This window comes from Lepidochelys olivacea, assembly GCF_965140295.1.
Source record: "Lepidochelys olivacea isolate rLepOli2 genome assembly, chromosome: 5".
Lineage (NCBI taxonomy): Eukaryota > Metazoa > Chordata > Testudines > Cheloniidae > Lepidochelys > Lepidochelys olivacea.
Window position 1 is genome coordinate 104,593,261 of NC_140415.1, and position 21,858 is coordinate 104,615,118.

General features: G+C 41.8%; 1 protein-coding gene across 5 annotated transcripts in view; it reads left to right on the top strand.

The window, feature by feature from the left end:
• Positions 1-18,712, top strand: part of LOC311520499 (uncharacterized protein) — a 35,894-nt gene extending 17,182 nt beyond the window's left edge. For 4 of the 5 annotated variants that reach the window (XM_084627996.1, XM_084627995.1, XM_084627994.1 and 1 more), the window contains exons 3-7: positions 6,275-6,397; positions 8,864-8,911; positions 10,376-10,491; positions 12,033-12,125; positions 15,379-18,712. In XM_084627996.1, the coding sequence (XP_084484122.1) occupies positions 6,275-6,397; positions 8,864-8,911; positions 10,376-10,491; positions 12,033-12,125; positions 15,379-15,564 (566 nt within the window). In that variant the 3' untranslated portion in view covers positions 15,565-18,712. Of the gene's footprint in view, positions 1-6,274; positions 6,398-8,863; positions 8,912-10,375; positions 10,492-12,032; positions 12,126-14,946; positions 15,010-15,378 lie in introns of all 5 variants that reach the window. The other variant, XM_084627993.1, reaches the window with a different exon arrangement.
• Positions 18,713-21,858: the final 3,146 nt, after the last annotated feature.

Genomic DNA, 21,858 nt, shown 5'->3' on the forward strand with positions numbered 1-21,858 from the left:
GAGGCTACAGGGATGTGTTTTGCTGCAGTGGGAAAATGGGAAGAAAGAATAGGTGGTCTCTCTTTCTAGCTCACCTCCTCTCTCTTTCAGAATGGAAAACTGGGACACTTCTCAGGGAAACACAAGGTGGAAGAAAATAGTTCTGTATCCCTCCCTGACCCCTTTGCTGTTTTCTAAATCATAGATTCATAGATAGATTCATAGATATTTAGGTCAGAAGGGACCATTATGATCATCTAGTCTGACCTCCTGCACAATGCAGGCCACAGAATTTCACCCACCACTCCTAAAAAAGACCTCATACCTATATCTGTGCTATTGAAGTCCTCAAATTGTAGTTTGAAGACCTCAAGGAGCAGAGAATCCTCCAGCAAGTGACCCGTGCCCCATGCTACAGAGGAAGGCGAAAAACCTCCAGGGCCTTCCAATCTGCCCTGGAGGAAAATTCCTTCCCGACCCCAAATATGGCGATCAGCTAAACCCTGAGCATATGGGCAAGATTCATCAGCCAGATACTACAGAAAATTCTTTCCCGGGTAACTTGGATCTTACCCCATCTAAAAACCCATCACAGGCCATTGGGCCTATTTACCATGAATATTTAATTACCAAAACCATGTTATCCCATCATACCATCTCCTCCATAAACTTATCGAGTTTAATCTTAAAGCAAGATAGATCTTTTGCCCCCACTACTTCCCTCGGAAGGCTATTCCAAAACTTCACTCCTCTGATGGTTAGAAACCTTCGTCTAATTTCTAATCTAAATTTCCTAGTGGCCAGTTTATATCCATTTGTTCTTGTGTCCACATTGGTATTGAGTTTAAATAATTCCTCTCCCTCTCTGGTATTTATCCCTCTGATATATTTATAGAGAGCAATCATATCTCCCCTCAACCTTCTTTTAGTTAGGCTAAACAAGCCAAGCTCCCTGAGTATCCTTTCATAAGACAAGTTTTCCATTCCTCGGATCATCCTAGTAGCCCTTCTCTGTACCTGTTCCAGTTTGAATTCATCCTTCTTAAACATGGGAGACCAGAACTGCACACAGTATTCCAGGTGAGGTCTCACCAGTGCCTTATATAACGGTACTAAAACCTCCTTATCCCTACTGGAAATACCTCTCCTGATGCATCCCAAGACGACATTAGCTTTTTTCACAGCCATATCACATTGGCAGCTCATAGTCAACCTATGATCAACCAATACTCCAAGGTCCTTTTCCTCCTCCGTTACTTCTAGTTGATGCGTCCCTAGCTTATAACTAAAATTCTTGTTATTAATCCCTAAATGCATGACCTTACACTTCTCACTATTAAATTTCATCCTATTCCTATTACTCCAGTTTACAAGGTCATCCAGATCCTCCTGTAGGGTATCCCTGTCCTTCTCTAAATTAGCAATACCTCCCAGCTTTGTATCATCTGGGAACTTTATTAGCACACTCCCACTTTTTGTGCCCAGGTCAGTAATAAAAAGATTAAATAAGATTGGTCCCAAAACTGATCCTTGAGGAACTCCACTGGTAACCTCCCTCCAACTTGACAGTTCACCTTTCAGTAGGACCCGTTGTAGTCTCCCCTTTAACCAATTCCCTATCCACCTTTCAATTTTCCTATTGATGCCCATCTTATCCAATTTAACTAATAATTCCCCATGTGGCACAGTATCAAACGCCTTACTAAAATCTAAATAAATTAGATCCACTGCGTTTCCTTTATCTAAAAAATCTGTTACTCTCTCAAAGAAGGAAATCAGGTTGGTTTGGCACGATCTACCTTTTGTAAAACCATGTTGTATTTTGTCCCATTTACCATTGACTTCAATGTCCTTAACTACCTTCTCCTTCAAAATTTTTTCCAAGACCTTGCATACTACAGATGTCAAACTAACAGGCCTATAATTACTTGGATCACTTTTTTTCCCTTTCTTAAAAATAGGAACTATGTTAGCAATTCTCCAATCATATGGTACAACCCCTGAATTTACAGATTCATTAAAAATTCTTGCTAATGGGCTTGCAATTTCTTGTGCCAATTCTTTTAATATTCTTGGATGAAGATTATCTGGGCCCCCCGATTTAGCCCCATTAAGCTGTTTGAGTTTCGCTTCTACCTCAGATATGGTGATGTCTACCTCCATATCCTCATTCCCATTTATCATGCTACCATTATCCCTAAGATCCTCTTTAGTCTTATTAAAGACTGAGGCAAAGTATTTGTTTAGATATTGGGCCATGCCTAGATTATCCTTGACCTCCACTCCATCCTCAGTTTTTAGCGGTCCCACTTCTTCTTTCTTTGTTTTCTTCCTATTTATATGACTATAGAACCTTTTACTATTGGTTTTAATTCCCTTTGCAAGGTCCAACTCTACTTGACTTTTAGCCTGTCTCACTTTATCCCTACATATTCTGACCTCAATAAGGTAGCTTTCCTTACTGATCCCTCCCTTCTTCCACTCCCTATATGCTTTCTGCTTTTTCTTAATTACCTCTCTAAGATGCTTGCTCATCCAGCTTGGTCTACAACTCCTGCCTATGAATTTTTTCCCCTTTCTTGGGATGCAGGCTTCCGATAGCTTCTGCAGCTTTAATTTAAAATAATCCCAGGCCTCCTCTACCTTTAAACCCATAAATTCTTCAGTCCAATCCACTTCCCTAACTAATTTCCTTAATTTTTGAAAGTCAGCCCTTTTGAAATCAAAAACCCTAGTTGCAGATTTATTTTTGTTAATCCTTCCATTCAGTTTGAACTGAATTAGCTCATGATCACTTGAGCCAAGATTATCCCCTACAACCATTTCCTCTATGAGATCCTCATTACTCGCCAAGACCAAATCTAAAATGGCATCCCCTCTAGTCGGTTCAGCAACTACTTGTTGAAGGAATCCATCAGCTATCGCATCTAGGAAAATCTGAGCCCTATTATTATTACTAGCACTCATCCTCCAGTCTATATCTGGGAAGTTAAAGTCTCCCATGATCACACAGTTTCCATTAGTATTTACTTTATTAAAAACATTAAAAAGGGCTCTATCCATATCCAAATTAGATCCCGGCGGTCTATAGCACACCCCAAGCACTATCCCAGGGGAGGCTCTAATAGTTTTCTTCCCCAATTTAATTATTGCCCAGACAGACTCAGTCATATCCATTTCATCGCTTCTTATTTCTTTACATTCTATCTCATCATTGATATACAGTGCTACTCCACCACCTTTACCTTTATTTCGGTCTTTCCTAAACAGCACATACCCTTCAATACCTGTAGCCCAGTCATGACTACTATTCCACCAGGTCTCTGTTATACCTATAATATCTGGTTTCACTTCCTGCACCAGTAACTCTAGTTCCTCCATTTTGTTACCTAGGCTCCTTGCATTAGTGTACAAACATCTTAATTTTTGCTGTTTGGCCTCACTCACATTCTGTACCCTATTAGGCACGGTTATTTTACTACCAGTATAACCTATTAGACTTGTATCTACACTGCCCTTCCTCCTACCTACAGCTGTATCCACTCTTACTTCATTTTCTTTCCACTCTATGCTAAATTCTGGCGTGGAGATTACCTGGACATCTCCCAACCATCTCCCCCAAATTCCTAGTTTAAAGCTCTCTTAATCAGTTGTGCCAGCCTCCATCCTAGAAGTCTATTTCCTTCCCTACTCAGATGAAGTCCATCCCGAGAGAACTGTCCTCTATCCATGAATGCCTCCCAATGGCCATACATCCCAAAGCCCTCCTTATAGCACCACTGCCTAAGCCATCTATTGATAGTCATAATCTTGTCACACCTTTGTTGCCCTTCTCTAGGAACAGGCAGAATCCCACTAAAGATCACCTGAGCCTCAATTTCCTTAAGCGTCCTCCCCAGCCTAACATAGTCTCCCTTAATACTTTCCAGTGAGAATCTAGCCGTATCATTTGTTCCCACATGAAGGATAATTAGGCGATTCTTTCCCGCTCCCTTTAGAATCCTTTTTAACCTCAGGTCTACATCCCGTATCTTAGCACCTGGAAGACAGCACACCCTCCTATTTTCTGGATCAGCTCTGGTTACAGGCCTATCTATTCTTCTCAATAAAGAGTCCCCAATCACATAGACCTGCCTTTTCCTAGTGACGGTGCTATTCTCCAGTCTATCCCCTGTTCCCTCTGGCTGCAAGTTTTTTCCATTCCCATTCTCCCTTGTAATCCTTTTTAACCCATCCTGTATCCTCCTGGGGCTCATATTTGGTGTAATCTCCATTAACTCTTCCCCTTTTCCTATAGGACTAACCGCTCTTCTCTTCTTCCTTGCCCTGTCACCTTCAGTGACTACCTGCTGAGCCCCTTCTTCATTTTCCAACTCTGCAAACCTATTCTGAAGCTCTATTTCTCCTTCACTAGACCGTCTTTTCCTCTGCCTAGTTCTTTTAGTCACATGCTTCCACTGACCACTTTCCTCACCCAGTCTCCCCTCAGAATTCCCTAGTCCTGCTTCCATCTGCAAGTCTGAGCTTTTCCCTTCAGATACCTCATGTCTTTGCTCCATAATCTGCTCAAACCCCTTCCTAAACTCTACCAGACTTTCCACCTGCATCTCCAAACCTCTGATCTTTTCCTCCATCAGCTCTATCAGACGGCATTTCATGCAGACAAAACTCTTACCAGGTGCCCCCTCCAGGATCATGTACATACCACAGCTTCCACATCCAGTCATCTTCATTGTGTCATCTGCTACATGGGTCACTCCCACTGCCACCTCTGAATCTGTCATAGCCTTCCCACCTAAATCCTGTTAATCTGGGAAACACAAACCACACCAAAACACCACCACCCACAGCAAAACCAAACCCCACACAAGCACCACAAGACAAACTCCGCTTTCAAACTCCCACTCAAACTCCCCTGTTTACAGCTCTGTTTGCTAGCTCCTGTGCTGCTGCAGCTGTCTGTGCTGCTACCTTTATAGGACCCCTAGTCAGTGAAGCCCCGCCCCCTAATCAGGGCTCAGCTTCTCTCCCAGCACAAAGCCCCTACAAGCCTCTACACATACAAATACTACCAATACAAAGCCAAACAAACACAAATACCTTCTCCTCCAACAGAACTCCCACTCAAACTCCCCTGTTTACAGCTCTGTTTGCTAGCTCCTGTGCTGCTCCAAACCTCTCCCTATCCAATCTAGCTCTTACTTTACTGTCTGTCACCCCAACACACCTGACCAGTTCACCCACACACTCATTCACCAACGGACTCCATTCCACCTTGGATTCAACCCTACTAATGCAACTTCTTTATGCCTCATGCTCCCCAAACTAGGGTGACCAGATGTCCCGATTTGATAGGGACAGTCCCAATTTTTGGGTCTTTTTCTTATATAGGCTCCTATTACCCCCCACCCCGTCCCGATTTTTCACATTTGCTGTCTAGTCACCCTACCCAAATCACATCGGCTTCCTGCAACACAGTTATCCACCAGCCCCTTGGGCCCTCAACCTTTGCACAGCTGACACTCTGAGGCTTAGGACACACACACACACACTTTCAGGACGAGAAGCATTCTCCCACCTCCTTCCTGACACCCATCACAACCACCAGGCTCAGAGCCTTCCACCTACTTGTTCACTTCGGAAAAGCTGGAACAGAGTAGGGTTGCCAACCCTCCAGGATTGTCCTGGAATCTCCAGGAATGAAAGCGTAATCTTAAATTGAAGATTATGTCATGTGAGAAAATCTCCAGGAATTCGTTCAACTAAAGTTGGCAACTGTAGAGCAGACAGTCGTGCTCTGTGCCTCCTCCCACTTTGCCCTGCAACCTGTATGCTGCAGCAGCAGGTGTTTCCCAACATTCCCTGGGATAGCCTCTGGGATTGGAGTAGCTTCAGTATCTCCAGTAGCCCGCAATGGCTGCAGGTGGTTCTGCACCCTGAGGTACATCAGCCATTCTATACTGTTGTGTGACATTATTGGTGGGGCTTAGCCCCTACTGACAAGCCATTTCTGTCTTTTACTATTTCCTACAGGTGGTGAATTTAAAACTAAAGTTAGCATTGGGTTTGGTTTTGTCATTACAAAGGCAAAAAAAAAAAAGATGACTGAAGTTTAGTTAAACCCAAAATCATATCTGCCTGAGCCCACTCTGTTACATTCATGTTGCCCGTGGCTGTATTTTAAGACTTTGTTTAGTTTTTCTACTTTTCAGGGGTTGCCATAGGAATATTCTGTTAGGTAACCTTTCTATTTTTCTGTGACCAGCAGAACTAACTGAAATTCATTTGTGACTAGCATACCAACACTATGACAGAAAGAAATGTTACATACTGACAAGGGACTCAAAAACGCTGCGTTTTGATTTAGACGAGTATGGTCATTGTAAAATATCAATTGAGGATTCACAATCCACTGAAGGTACAGTTTCTCTTTCTATATCAAAATAATATATATTGTCTAACGGGACACTTCTATGTATTTCCATGTACTTGCTTTCACTTACTCTGTATTATCAGTCAGCATTAGACACATTTGATCCCACTAGTACGATGCTTTGGTAGTTACAGAACAAAAACAACTAGTACAGGCTTAAAGTAAGAACAGTATAATTTTAAATGAAAAGTAGATTATCTTGTTTATTGGCCACTAGAGTAAAAGCATGTTTGTTTCTCCCCCCTCCACCTACTGGATTGCAATCATTTGGGAAGACTGCAGGGAGAAATAAAAGGAGATACAGAAACTTTGAGGTGTGGCCATATTTAACTCCTTCCTGACCTGTGACTGGGCTTCTCTAATCAATGCACAAAAATGGCACCCCAGCTAGCATTCAAAGAATAGCTGCTAGACATTTTGGGGGAGGAAATGGTAGAGGGAGAAAATACAAATAATGATTGAGTTGAGCAGCCCCAATGTGTTGAAGGGAGTGGAAGCACTGGTTGCACTATGTGTGCCTCTAATGTGCCTCACAGGTTAAAAGCAGTAAATACTCAAGACTCCTTTTATTTTACCTTTTTCCTAGGGTAAAACAATCCTCTCCCTGAATGTTTATCCGTTTTGAGGGGTTAAATATAGAGCTAAATGCTGCCCTCGACTTCCACGGACAGAGAGGAGCTTACAATCCTAGATCATGGCGGAGGAGGTGTGGAATGGGAATTTGACAGGGTTCCAGAATTGGGATAAGTTTGGGAGGAAGCTGTTCTTCGCTGTATGCCCTCCCCTCCTCAAACTGCAGATCTATACAGTGCAAGACACTGCAGACCTAGGGCCAGCACCTTACCTGGGTAATTGAGCATAACTCCTGCCTCATGGGAGCTATGTCAATTTACTCCAGCTGAGGATCTGTATCTGATCCTACCTCTGTACAGCAGAAGGCCCCCATTGTCGGGGATCTAGAGGGAGCTGGCAGTTGAAGAAGACCATGACAGTCAAGATGTGCTGTCAAGTAATGCAAGGAGCTAGGGAAGGGAGTCAGGCCCAGTGGACTGCTGAAGATCCAACCTGACTGGGGACATCTGTGGATTTACAGCACTGAACTCCTGGACTCTTCTACAGATAGGGCTAGGGGAAGTATTCCAGGGAAACTCTGCAATTTGGAACTTGAGTTTCTATACTGAGAAAATAAGCTGTGGAGAATGGGGCCCATAATTAGTTTTTAAATATGAATTTGCAAGTATGTGTATGGGAGGGTTTCCCATTATCTGGTGACCAATTTGTCAGCTGCTGGTCAGCAATCCCTGCGTAGTTAGGGTTAAGTTGTGTCTCCTAGCTACAGCTCCACAATGTCTACTAGAGCTGCACCACCGCAACAGAAGCTCTAAGAGGCATCCAAGCTCACAGGAAGCAGACCTGCTGCACCATGATGGAGAAGGGAGCAGCATGTGCTCCCCTCCACACTGACCGGGTCTGCCATTGCAGAGAGAGGAGCCACAGACTTTTGGAGGGGCTGGTGCAACGTTTGTAACTCTGAACAGCTGGAGGAGCACAGTGTTTGCAACTGTGGCCAGGCCCTGAGTGGGGAATGCAAGGTGGGGCACAAGCTACCTTCCTACCATTATACACTCACATAAGTGTTGGTCACAATTTGGCCCCTTGTTACTAGACTGGTGCTTAAAACTCAGATTAGTCTCTCACTGCACTACTAACCTCTATCTTCAAGGATTTATTCTGTTATAAAAGAAAGTGAATAAATACAATTGTCATACTCTCCTCCTCCCCAATACAGATATCAGGACAAAAATGGTACACAACTCCATTTAAGTAGGCCTACACTTAAGGCAGCATATAGAGTACAGACACTGTATGCCCAGCTAGAACATCAGGGTAGATGGCGAGGCACTGCTTAAGCTAGTGGAGAAAGACCAGGACCTTAGGGTATACATGGCTGCCTACATGCCTAAGGAGGGCCTCCCACTTCTACATTACTTTTAGCAACGTAGTGTCCTACTGCCTCCCTGCTGCCAGAGCCCTTCCCCAGAGCCCTTCCCCACTGCAGTGAAATGCTCCAGCAGTGGAGAAAGGCTCTGGCAAGGGGGAGGTAGTGGGAAAAGGCCAGCAGCTCCCTACTGCTGAGCCTTTCCCCCACTGCCTTTCCCCTGTCAGAGCCTTTCACTGCTGCGTGCAGATACACACTGCAGCCTCGGCACAGCCTGCCTTTTCATTGTCCTGTGTAGCTACACCTACTCTGCAAGTGGCTGATAAGGCCATTGTAAGTGTATATGAATGCAAAACCGTGGTTAAGAATTAGAAGGAAATGAAGCCTGACTCCTATTGTTACTGAATATTCCAGGAAAACTGAATGTTGAGTTTTTGCAGAATACTTTTAAAAAATATTCTTAGTTTGCATCCTATGTATGTTTAATTGCAAAAATATTCTTTATATTTTAGATATTGCATGGTTAGACATATTCACAAGCAACAAACTGAATAACTGTGGTAAGATTTTGGTTACTGTGGCCCTGAGAGCAAAACTATATTTGTTTATGTTAGAGTTTTGGTTTTGAAAAGGTTTTTGATGGACCTTCAAGGGAAATACAGGGGGTTAGTAATGCAACAAGAAGGTGTTACTGATCTTAGAGATTCCTGTCTATCTTAAGGTTTTCTATAATGCTCATCAGTGTAGTAACAAAGCACTGCTAAGACTAACATTAATATTCAGAACATTAATAATATTTAGCTCTTATATAGCGCTATACAAATATTAGTTACCAAAACACGCTCGTTAGGTAAGGAAGTCCTTATTAAACCCACTTTATAGGTGGGCTAAGAGAGTTTGAATGATTTGTTTAATTCCAGCATTCAATGAGGCAGTGCTACATTTACAACAAGTTCTTGGCTTCCAAGCTCATGGTCAAGCTTCAAACATATTCAAAGGTGATATATAAATTAGACTCCCTTAGATCTGCTTACACCAGAATACCAATGTGTATGGGAGTCTTAGGTGGTGTTACAAACATTTGGGCAGCTGGAAGGAGGATGAAAAGTGAGGATTAAAGCAGGAGATGGTTTCCTTTAACTTACATCCTCCTATCATCTGTTTTTATTGCTACATTTCTCGCTCCTGGCCTGTTGGAATGTGGATTAGTCTTATGGCTTCCTTACATGCAGTTGAACTCATTGATGTGCAATTTGCACATCACTTCTGAATTTGGCCCATCGAGTGAAAGGGTATAACACAAGGATAAAGAACTTGAAATATCTTGCACGTTACAGGAGATATCCTCCCAGGTTTCAAATTAGTATAATTTACCTGCTGAGGTACAACTAAATGGTGTATTTTATTCCTTCTTCTTGCAGATTTAGTCCATCTAAATGCCATTATCTTTATTTAGATGTAGTTGCATATAAATAGACTGTGCTAGAACGTGCCCCACAGTCTACCAAGGATTTTTAGAGGGATTCCATGTAGTTAAAATACCCAGAAGGCTGACTCAGACATAGTTCCTTCCAGGGGTCTCCCATAAGTGCACACCAGCCAGTCAGAGGTTCATTGGATGGCACAAAGGATGAATTTGGTCTTGAGATGGCCAACAGAAATGGATATTTTTCACTTACTGTTAGAATTAGTTAAAACTTCGCACTGCCCTATTATTTCCCTCGTTTTTATGCTATTTAGAGAACGTCATTTCAAATAGGAGTCAATCCAACCATCCCATGAATGACTCAGAATCCATGGTGTCATTCATTTTTATAAGGAGGATATAAAGCCATGGTTGTGTTATATGCTTTTGGTAGATCCCAAAGTACTTTACAAAGATGGTCAATATCTGGAGTGCTTAGGCGTGTTGTTATTCTTGTGTCTATCAGTATACAGTGAAAACTGAATATTGCCTCTGCAGAAGATTTTCTAGTTATGTTTCAATTCACAAAAAGAGTCTGTATTTTAAATTTATACTTTAGCTCCAGTGGCCAGAAACAGAATTAAAAAACGTTGTAAAAATTTGGTGACCATGACCCAGCGATCAAAAAATAACTTTCTCCTATTGGGCAAGAATAAGAAACAACTGTACCTGAAGGTAAGAAGTAGTATATTTGCCCCTCATCTTTTCATCAAATCGTCTTTGCCTTTCTTCATCCTTTTTCAGTTTTCCCAAGTCCCTTTCTGCTCCTGTTAAAGGAAATCAGAGCTCAGCTGCTTATGCTGAGCTCTGGTGTTTGGATGCTGACAGCCTCCTATCTCTTTCACTGCTATTCTTGGTAATGTATTTTAAATCTCAGAGCACACTTGTGTATATATGACATGCTCTGCGATTTAGAATACAAAGTGCATACAAAGCATCGAGTAAGCTAGAAAGCAAATGTTAGTACTTCGTAGCACATCATTAGAGCCCAGTGTGGGAAGCTAGGTTCTAGCTTCCTGTAGAGAGGGAGAGATTGCTGCAACAGGAGGTGATGTGCAGGAAGAGAAGGGAGGAAAAGAGGAATAAAGTACTCCATGTGAAAGAGGAGGGCTTGGGAGTGGAATTCTCTTCTCAGGACAAACTGGAGTTTCAATATTCAGACAGGAATATTGATCTAAGAAAAGAAACCACAGATCTGTGTGCTAACATGCTTTTAAATACTCTTACCCTGTGTAATTAGAATTTTTTGTTTTTGTTTTGTTTTGTTCTCCAAGCCATTGAGGGTTTGTCTAGATTAGGGAAAGCAATCAAGGTTTGGTTACCCTAGTGTTATAAGAGAACAACTTTAACCTTGAGTTAACTGGTTCTGATTGACTCCAGGAGGATATCTAAGATGGATCTCAACCAACTAAATTGAGGCAAAAAGGTGTCAACAGGTATGTATGCTATGGGAAACAGGATCGCTAACCCTGACTGCTTTTCTTAGTGTAGGCAAACCCTGTGTCACTTCCTCATGTTAAATTTGAAAAACCATTTTTTGTTTCTTTTTAATTTACAATTCACTTTCTATGGAAAGCATTTTGTGAGAGAATGAGTAAAGGCATTCCTATTAAAATACAGGAGAACAAGCACTTAGAAGGGATTTACCTGATTCAGAGATTAAATGTCCACAATTTTTTTTTGTCTGAAATGGGTACCACAGAATCTAGAAAGATTTGAACCTTGTGCCCCAAGTTGTCACTGGTAAATGAACTGTTTTGAAGTTCCAGATCATAACTCAGCATTCCCTGACATGGTTCCAGCTTTCAATTAATATGTTTTAAGTTTCTCAAAACTGACAACCTTAGAAAGTTCATGGGCCCTATTCTCCTCCAGCAGGATATAAACATTTTCCTTGGGCTCAATGGGCATAATTAGATCCCCATGGCTGTAACATACTATGAGAATATAATAAAAACATGATTCAGTCCCATCTATGCTGCAAGATGGAATTATGTTTTGAACCAAGTTGAGGAACTATCTTATTGTAACTGGTCTCCATCCAGTTCATTCTGCAGTATAGGTGGTCACTAAGTCTCTTAAAAATTCTTTAAATTTCCCATCAGAGGGATTGGAATAGTTTTGTTTAGAATTAATCAGCCATTGACGGTACAACCCATGGTTAATACAATTCAGAATAGGAAGGGAAACACCAATTTTGGTGGCTGTCTTCACAGGTCTTGAATCCAAATGGTAAGACAACAGAGGGTCATATGGTGGAAGAAGACGGCATGGAAGTGATTACAGGTGGAGCTCCTGACCCCAGGCAGGTATGTGGCCAGCCAAATATGTGTGGTGTGTGTACACACCTATGCAGGGGGTGGAACTGTACAAGGGGCACAACCCTGATGCTTCAATCCCATTTGCTACAAATGATATCATTTACATTTCACCAATTATCTGTACTCCTATTCTTTCTGATTTTTAACATTAAGTGAAAGAGTAATGATGTCTCACCTGTGAATTGGTGGTCATCTTCTAGGAGTGCATCCATCAGTTCAGAGTCAATCTTTAGGCTTAGACTAGAACATAGACGATACAGAGAAGTTTCTCCACAGTTGTCATAAATATAAAGGGAAGGGTAACCACCTTTCTGTATACAGTGCTATAAAACCCCTCCTGGCCAAAGGCAAAACCCTTTCACCTGTAAAGGGTTAAGAAGCTAAGATAACCTCGCTGGCACCTGACCAAAATGACCAATGAGGAGACAAGATACTTTCAAATCTGAAGTGGGTGGGGGGGAACAAAGGGTTCATCTGTCTGTGTAATGCTTTTGCTGGGAACAGATCAGGAATGCAGCCTTACAACCGTTAGTTAGTAAGTAATCTACTTAGAAATGCGTTAGATTTCCTTTTGTTTAATGGCTGGTAAAATAAGCTGTGCTGGATGGAATGTATATTCCTGTTTTTGTGTCTTTTTGTAACTTAAGGTTTTGCCTAGAGGGATTCTCTAGGTTTTGAATCTGATTTCCCTGTAAGGTATTTACCATCCTGATTTTTACAGAGGTGATTCTTTTACCTTTTCTTTAATTAAAATTCTTCTTTTAAGAACCTGATTGATTTTTTCATTGTTTCTTAAGATCCAAGGGTTTGAGTCTGTGTCCACCTGTACAAATTGGTGAGGATTTTTATCAAGCCTTCCCCAGGAAAGGGGGGGGTGTAGGGCTTGGGGAGAGATTTTGGGGGAAGATGTTTCCAAGTGGGCTCTTTCCCTGTTCTTTGTTAACACGCTTGGTGGTGGCAGTATACGGTTCAAGGACAAGGCAAAATTAGTACCTTGGGGAAGTTTTTAACCTAAGCTGGTAAGAATAAGCTTAGCAGGACTTTCATGCAGGTCCCCACATCTGTACCCTAGAGTTCAGAGTGGGGAAGGAACCTTGACAACAGTAATTCCAGAGGACTGCGGTTGGGCAAGCCCAGACATGTGAGCCAGCAGAGACTTCCAGTACAAAAGCTAAAGTCCACATCACAGCTGTAACAGAAAGAAGAAAAGGGAGGGGACTCTGGCCTGATGGATATACCTCTATGAGAAGACCAACTTACAGGGAAAGCAAAACTGTCCCATTGTCAAGAGCAGTGCACTCACCTGAAGTCAGAACTACTGGGAAATAACAAGCAGTAGACTCAGAAAAGGAAAGTTGACAGACACCAAACATAAACCAGAAATTCAGAATGAACTACTCCACTGCAGGACCTTGAGACTTAAATCTGTATCAGTAGAAGACTATGAAACAACATGGTAATGTCTTGTGAATGTATGAACAGGCAATTGGGTGTCAGCTTACCACATTTCAGTGTAGAAAGTCTCGTTTTTAACTGGCCTGTAGGTAGAAATGGATAATGGATATTTTGTGGGCACACAAAAATACATTAGTATGGTGGCTTTGGCATATTTTCTCTGAACAGACATCCTAATCCAGTGGAAAATGGAAGTTTCAGACAACTTAATTTATTCTCAAAAGCATTTATATTATGGTAGCACCCTAAGGCACAACCAGGTTAACTTAATGGTCTTCAAATTTAAATTGACAAGGTGATCTTTTATTGGACCAACTTCGATTGGCAAAAAAGACAAGCTTTTGAGCTACACAGTCCTTTTTCAGGTCTAGGCAAATTTAAATGTCAGTCTCTCCATTTAAAGGCAATAAGTTTCAGACTGCATGGGTTCAGGTACAGAACTGATCCCAGAAAAGTTGATCTGAAGAAATTGGAAAAAAACCAAGATGGATAGCTGCCATTTCTAACAAGTGAAGGAGCATGTCTCCTAAGCCAGAAAGGAGTGATAACTTTGACTAGATCTCTCTTGATCTTTCTGGTAACCTGAGAAAACAGAGGAACAGCAGGAAAGGTTGGTTGTGTTTTGTTTATTTCCTCCCCTCTGTTTTAAGATGTTCCTGGGAGCACTTTCTCTTTCTAGGACAGAAGTCCTAGAAAATAGTTTCCTTTGCATTTCTGGAACAAGTCTCTGAATTGGAGACAGAGTAAAAAGTGAAGTCCAAGGAGCAGAGGGTGAGAGAAATTTCCCTTTCTGAGAAGGACAAAGCTTTCAGAGGTCTGAAGTCTTTGACAATTTTAAGAGTTATCTACTACACTTTAATTTGCTTCTCCACTGGTGTAGATAAAGAAATGCCAGGTCAGGATGATCTTAGTCAGAGGGAACTGTTCCCAAGGGAACTACATGGGGTAAAACCTGGGCAGTTGGGATCTCATGGCATGTAGTATAGGGCCAGCCAATTCCAATAATACAGGGTGTCCAATCTGATAGTAGACCCCTGCCTCGTGAGAATGGAGGGTGTTTACTAGGATTGTCTTAAAGGAGTGGGGATGGGAAACCTGAGAGGACTCACTGGAACCAGAGCCTGGAATAGTATGCCATCAGTATGTGTGTGGTTGGGGGAGGGAGATTGTCAAATCCATACTTGTGTGTTGCTCTTTGTCTTGCTCCTTCTCTTCTCAATATTATGGTATCAAAAGCATTAAGGGAGGGGTAAGTCTGGCAGTGGTAAGTCTGGCAGTGGTAGGTGTAGCATATGAGTCCCATCTGAGAAGGTGCTCTCACTGATGCCGGTGGCATGGTCTTCACCTCTCTTAGAACTTTGGCCTGAAATTAGCAGCTGGAGGCAGTTCTTGAAGGCAGCAGAGAAAGGAAGAGAAGGTAAGAAAAGAATAAGATGAAAAACAGAAAGGGTCTTGAGCAAAGAAATGGCCCTGAGAAAAATGTTGCTGCTCTTAATGGTGGCAGAAGACTGCTTTAGGTGTTTGGGCCTACCCAGCTCCAGTGCCTTGGATACCTGGCAGGAAAGTTTTTTCACCGCTATCTCTGTATTGTCCTAAAGGTGAGCAGGTCTTCCCTGAGGTTCAGACTCTGCACTGACAGACGCACTTCACCTGACAAAGGGAAAAATATTACGTTTTTTAAAAAATGAAATAAGTTAGCAGCATTTCCATTTTAACTTTTCATGGCAGATATCTTTTAGAAACACAGGCCTTACTATACATGCATCACTTTGTATGTTTTTCATAGTTGACTGAACAAGACAACCAGCTGTTCATCATGCATAACAACCAAGAAGATTCAGTTAGATTTCAGTGTTATAAGGATCAGAACTACTACCTTCATGTGAACAAGGACTCCGTTGATCTATGCAAGATGGAAGAAACCGATGGTGATACAGGAAAAGACTTCTATTTCAAGGTGGCATATGTGTGATACATAGTTCCCTAGGCCTTGCAATGTCTCAAGTATGTACGAAGCCCCTAAAATGAGCCAACACAAAATAGAAATGAAGGGAGATTGAGATCATGTGGGGATCAAGTTCCTTAGTTTTGTATAAAGTTTTTCAATAGTCTCTGTTTCGAGATTCACTATTTTTGATGTCTGAGAGCGATCAGTTTGTGTTTTAAATATACTGTACCTGAGTGACATATGTAACTTAAAGGGGGGATGGCTAGCAGTGTTCTAGAAAAAAGCAATTTCTTGGTAACTTTTTTTCTTGACTTTATACTTTAAAGGAGGCTGATTTGGGAAGTGGGAAACAACAGCAGAAGCCCCAAGATAGGAAGCGAGAATCACAGAAAAGATAAAATAGAAAACACTTTTAATATTACATTTTGTAATAAGAAAATTTGTTTCTTAAATGTCCCACATCAATTCACCTGAAAAACATGGAGAGAAATAATTATTCAGCAGCCACTACATGTACGTGAATATGTGTGCACTATGTACTTACTTTACTGAGGCTTTGCTGCAGTAGCCATTCTGCTCCCACCCTGGAAATCTGAAAAAAAGAGCCTAAGGACAGAGGGCTAGTAGTTAAAGGCTAACAGCAAAGCTATTCCACCTTCTTTACCACCCCCCAAGTAAATCCATTTGCATCTCCAGGCTGCTCCAGCCCTAATTCTTCATCTTTCCACCCCCCACCAAAAAAACCAACGGCATGGCCTGAGAATCCCACTGCATTAGCGGGAAGAAGGCAGATTGGACATCATGGAAGGATGTGCTCCCTGTGAACTTTGGTCTGGTCAACTCCTAACTCTGAATCCTAGAGGGAAATACAATAGAGAAAGAAATCTTTAGCTCAGGTACAGAACAAAGTACAAAACAGTACAAACAAAAATTGAAATAAGTGTCTGAATAAATGAATTCAAAGAATAAACTCACGCTTCTTACCTTGGGCTTGCAGCAGCCCTTGTGCAGGACAGAGCCATCTGAAATAGGCAAAGGAACAAACCCAAAATATGAAGTGGTTGATCTAGACATCAAGGCTCTGATTCTCCATTTCCCAGCACCTTACTTCATTATTTACCCATGTAAAGTGGGTGTAAAACACTACCATTTGATTTCATAACCTATTAAACTCATTTTGCTCTGGTGTAAATGACTACACAACAGTGAACCAGGCCTTAAATATCAGACATTACACAACTACTCCAGGGTACTATACCTGGAACTGCAGGTTTGGTGCAACAATGCACAGGTCCCACAAGATTTGCAGAGAGTGTTCTGTGTGGATATAGAACACTGTGTGCACCTGGAACAGGAAACCTAATGTGGACACTCAATTGTACTAGGCTAAGTTGCAACCAAGCAATTCTCTAGTAGGCTTCAAAGTTGCGTGAGACCATGCAAGAAGAGAAACAGAACTTAATTTTCACACATCGCCATGCATAATGCTACTGCTGAGCTAACACCTGTTATACCCTTTAAATAGTAAGAATGTGTGCAAAGTTGTGAAGAAACCTAACAACTTTTGCTGCTCAATAAACAAGAGATTCTGACATAACCCCTTCATTTTGACTAAAAATTCTTATGGATCCAGGTATCTGATCAGACACCATTTAAATCAGTAAAAGACAGCCATTGACTTCAATGTGCATTGCACTGGATCTTAATGATTTGAAATCTCCATTGGATGAAACACAGACTTGAGTGACTTTAATTGATAAATAGAACTATCTGTTATGTTGCTCACCCATTAATTAAACTAAATGTCATTACACAACAGTATCTCACAATACATTTATTTTGAGAAAGAGGGCAGGAGAACAAAGACCCTAATTCAGTTTGAATATTTGAAAAGTGCTTCCAAGTGCAGGTATTTTGGATTCATTCTGTGCTTCTGGAGCAGGGGTAGGCAACCTTTTTGGCCAGAGGGCCACATCGTGGTTGCAAAACTGTATGGAGGGCTAGGTAGGGAAGGCTGTGCCTCCCCACACAGCCTGGCCCCTGCCCTCTATCCACCCCTTCGACTTCCCACCCCCGACTGCCTGCCTCAGAACCTCCAGCCTATCCAGCTCCCCCTGCTCCTTGTCCCCTGACTGCCCCCTCCTGTCCTTAACTGCCCCACCCCAGGACCCCAACCCCCCTCCCCCCCCAAGTCCCTTTCAGAATGCAGCCCTGCGAACATGGGCGGAGGACTCAGGAGGAGCAGGGGCAACTGCGCAGCCGGAGAGAAGCGGCGGTTTCTCCTTCAAAGCACTGCTTCTCTCTGGCCGGCTGCGCGGCCGGCCGCTGCTCCTCTAGAGTCCTCCACCTGCGTTTGCAGCACTCCCATCGCCCACACCTCCGGCCTGCTCTCCTAAGGCTGTAGGTGAGCCTCCATCCCTGCTCTCCCCTTCCCTCACAGTGCAGCCCCCCCCCTCCCGTGGGGAGTGCACCAGTGCTGATCTGCCCGAGTGCCTGGCCCTGGGGCCCCCTGTTGTTGGAGGACCTGTGTCAGGGCACCTGTGTTTACAGGTAAATCCGCCCCTGAGTCGTGCCGCCTGGCCGGAGCCAGCCACGCCACCACGCTGCCCGGCAGGAGCTCGTAGCCCTGCCACCCAGAGCGCTGACAGCACGGTGAGCTGAGGCTGCCGGGAGGGCTGGGGGCTAACCTCCCCAGCTGGGAGCTCAAGGGCCGGGTAGGATGGTCCTGGGTGCTGAATGTGTCCCCTGGGCCATAGTTTGCCCACCTCTGCTCTAGACCCTGTTGTGCCACTGATTAAGATTAGCAATATGATGGTCCTATTCATGTACAAAACACTCTCTCTAGTGGCTAAATTCGTGGAACTGTTCCTTCACTGGTTTTAGGATGAAGCTGATAGTGAGTCAAAGTCCCTGGAAAGATTCTTCCTGACTTCTGTGGCCTTTGGACAGGGCCTGTAGTAAAAGTGTGAATTGTGGTGCCACATGTACAGTATGTAGTTATTTTGCACTTGGCTTGTTTACATGCACAGCTTCATTTTTTCACTCTCTCCTATTTCAAATTAGGGCTGTCAAACAATTAAAAAAATTAAACAATAGAATACCATTTATTTTAAATATTTTTGGTTGTTTACTACATTTTCAAATATGTTAATTTCAGTTACAACACAGTGTACAGTGCTCAGTTTATATTTATTTTTATTACAAATATTTGCACTGTAAAAAAAATATTTTTCAATTCACCTCATACAAATATCATGAAAGTTGAACTTACAAATGTAGAATTCAGAGTAGCAGCCGTGTTAGGCTGTATTCGCAAAAAGAAAAGGAGTACTTGTGGCACCTTAGAGACTAACCAATTTATTTGAGCATGAGCTTTCGTGAGCTACAGCTCACTTCATCGGATGCATACTGTGGAAAGTTCAGAAGATCTTATTATATACACACAAAGCATGAAAAACTGAATGCATCGGATGAAGTGAGCTGTAGCTCACGAAAGCTTATGCTCAAATAAATTGGTTAGTCTCTAAAGTGCCACAAGTCCTCCTGTTCTTTTTGTTTGTCTTAGTGATTGACAGAATAAGAAGTAGGACTGAGTGGACTTGTAGTTTTTGTAGAAGTAGGACTGAGTGGTCTTTATAGTTTTACACTTTTGTTTTTGAGTGCAGTTATGTAACCAAAAAAATCTGCATTTGTAGGTTACACTTTCACAATAAAGAGATTGCACTTCAGTACTTGTATGAGGTAAACTGAAAAATACTATTTCTTTTATCATTTTTACAGTGCATATATTTGTAATAAAAAATAATAAAGTGAGCACTCTGCATTTTGTATTGTAATTGAAGTCAATATTGAAAATGTAGAAAAACATCCAAAGTATTTTTAAAAATTTCAATTGGTATTCTATTGTTATAAGTGTAATTAATTGCAATTAATTTTTTGAATTAATCGCATAAATTAACTGATTAATTGACAGCCCTACTTCAAATATTTAACAAAGGCCTTTTTTTAAATCACATTTTATGTTTAAGGAAATAAACAAGTATAAAGCACAGCATTGATAGTTCCTGTAAGGATTTAGATAGATATTGGTTTTGGACATTGTAATTTCACTTATAACCTTCCAGAAAACACAGAGCAAATGGTAAATTCATTAACATAATCTGTAAACAGAATTCATAGTAAAATAGGTGAATTACTGAAATCTGATCTAATTTATGTATGTAAAAAATGCCCAACTTGATTTACTTAGGGTCTGATTTTTCAGATGTGTTGAGGCAGAGCACATGTGAAAATCAGGTAGCTCAAGTTAGGCAACCAGAATTAACGGGAACTTTTGAAAATTTAAGCCCTAACATTTAGCAGTATGAAAAATATATATTTTATGCATTCAGTAGTAAATAGAGATGTAAAATTTCATATAATTCTGAAAATATTATTGCTAGACCTGTAAGAATGTGATATACAATATTTTACTTTGCATGTACTATTACAAACAGATATTTGGTATAAAGTTTGAAAGGTTTTTAATAAACTGGGCACCTTTCATAAGTGTATTGGAACTTCATTTTAAACGCAGGGCCATCCTTAGGATTTATGGGACCCTACACAGTATTATTAAACTGGTGCCCCTATGCCCGACGGCAGCCCAGGTTCACAGCCCCGCAGGGGGAGGGACGAGGCAGCAAAGGATTCCGAGCCGCCCGGCCCACCTCACAGCGGCGGAGAGTCACAGTTCCCTGTAGAGACCCCCGTATCCTCTCCCTCATGCAGAATGTGCAGTGCTGACACATTCGGCTCTGTGAATACGGCCCCTGCCTAAGGAAACTGCAGTGCGCACTGGGTGGGTAGGAGCCGACCTGTTCTTACCTCCTGTCATGGGCAGTGGGTGAAGCTGCCGCTTTGGAGAGGCTAGCTCCCCAGCCCACCCATGGCCCTGCCCATACTCCACCCCTGCTCTGCCCCAGGCCCTGCCCCCACCCTCTCTTCATTGTCTCCCTCCTCTTCACCGCTCACCCACTTCCAGTCAAATTCCTGAACCCAAATGAAGCAAATGACATTTGAAAAAAACACTCTTCTGCAATTTCTTTCTAAAGAAAATGGAGCATGTTTTCCACTGCATGCCAGAAGGTGAAGACTGGACATGCAGAACGTACCTAATTAAAAGCACTAAATTTGGGAATAAAAAAGGTCAGTCACAGGTTTTTTGATATACCCTGAAGTTTGTCAGAAATTTATTTGCAAAAACTTTGTACTTAGGGCAAGTCAGCTGTCCTGCTGAATACAACATTAAATATTATGGAATACATGATGCAGCTCTTCTGTTTTACATTTTCTCAATTGGTATTTCTAAGCTGATTTTATATTTTAAATACTCTCTTAAGCCTTCATAAAGTAATCATTCCAGATTACTACATATTTAACTCACTGAAACAACATAATTTTAAATTAATGAGTCACAGAGGTTTAGTGTATTCATAACAATGTTCATTACTTTTAGAAAAAGGGAACACTAATTTACTCTGTGTGATCTCCATAAAAATAGACATGTTTATGAAATTTCACCAACTTTAAAAAATATGTCTCCAAAGATTTTTAGACATAACAAAGGATTTTATATCTTACTAAGGTACTGATTTTGCTAGACGGTTCTCTTAAAACCAGTTAATCAAATAATCAGAAGTAAAGAAAGGGAAACTCATTTGTCCAGCTATCTGGTAGGAAAGGGGTGTTGTCCCTTTAAGGGCTCTCTTCAAGGATTTTTGAGAAATGTGATTTTATCATCTTCAGCAACACACTAATGAAATATTTTTAAAGCAAGTTTTAAACTAAGGTCCTGTAGACTAACATGTTCTCAGTAAATATTAGAGTAATACACAACTGTTTTTGTCAGTAAATTCAGAAACTGACAGTATATACCTGGGGGTTGGCAAATGCCTGTTAAATGGCTTCATTACCATTTGAAGGGCTCTTTAACAGTTTCAGTGTTGTGCTAATAGATCTGGCAGGCTGGAAGGCTTTTACATTTTTAAGATACTAGATCCCCTCCGGAGTAAGAGTCACCTGGCTGCAACAGCTAGCTGTGGGAGCCTGCAGGAAGGGTCAGAACAGGGATAGGAAGAGGTGGCAGGGTGGACATTAAGACCCAGGGGTGCCCCACATTTTCGGATGCGCTATGCAGCCGCGTATGCTGTTTATGCCTAAGGATGGCCCTGTTTAAATGTCATGTAAGCAAAGACATGAAGTTTTTAATTTTATGTAAGATGCTGTCAGGTATTCTGACAAAACTGGTAATTGACTTGTTGTTCTTGTTAGAGGTAA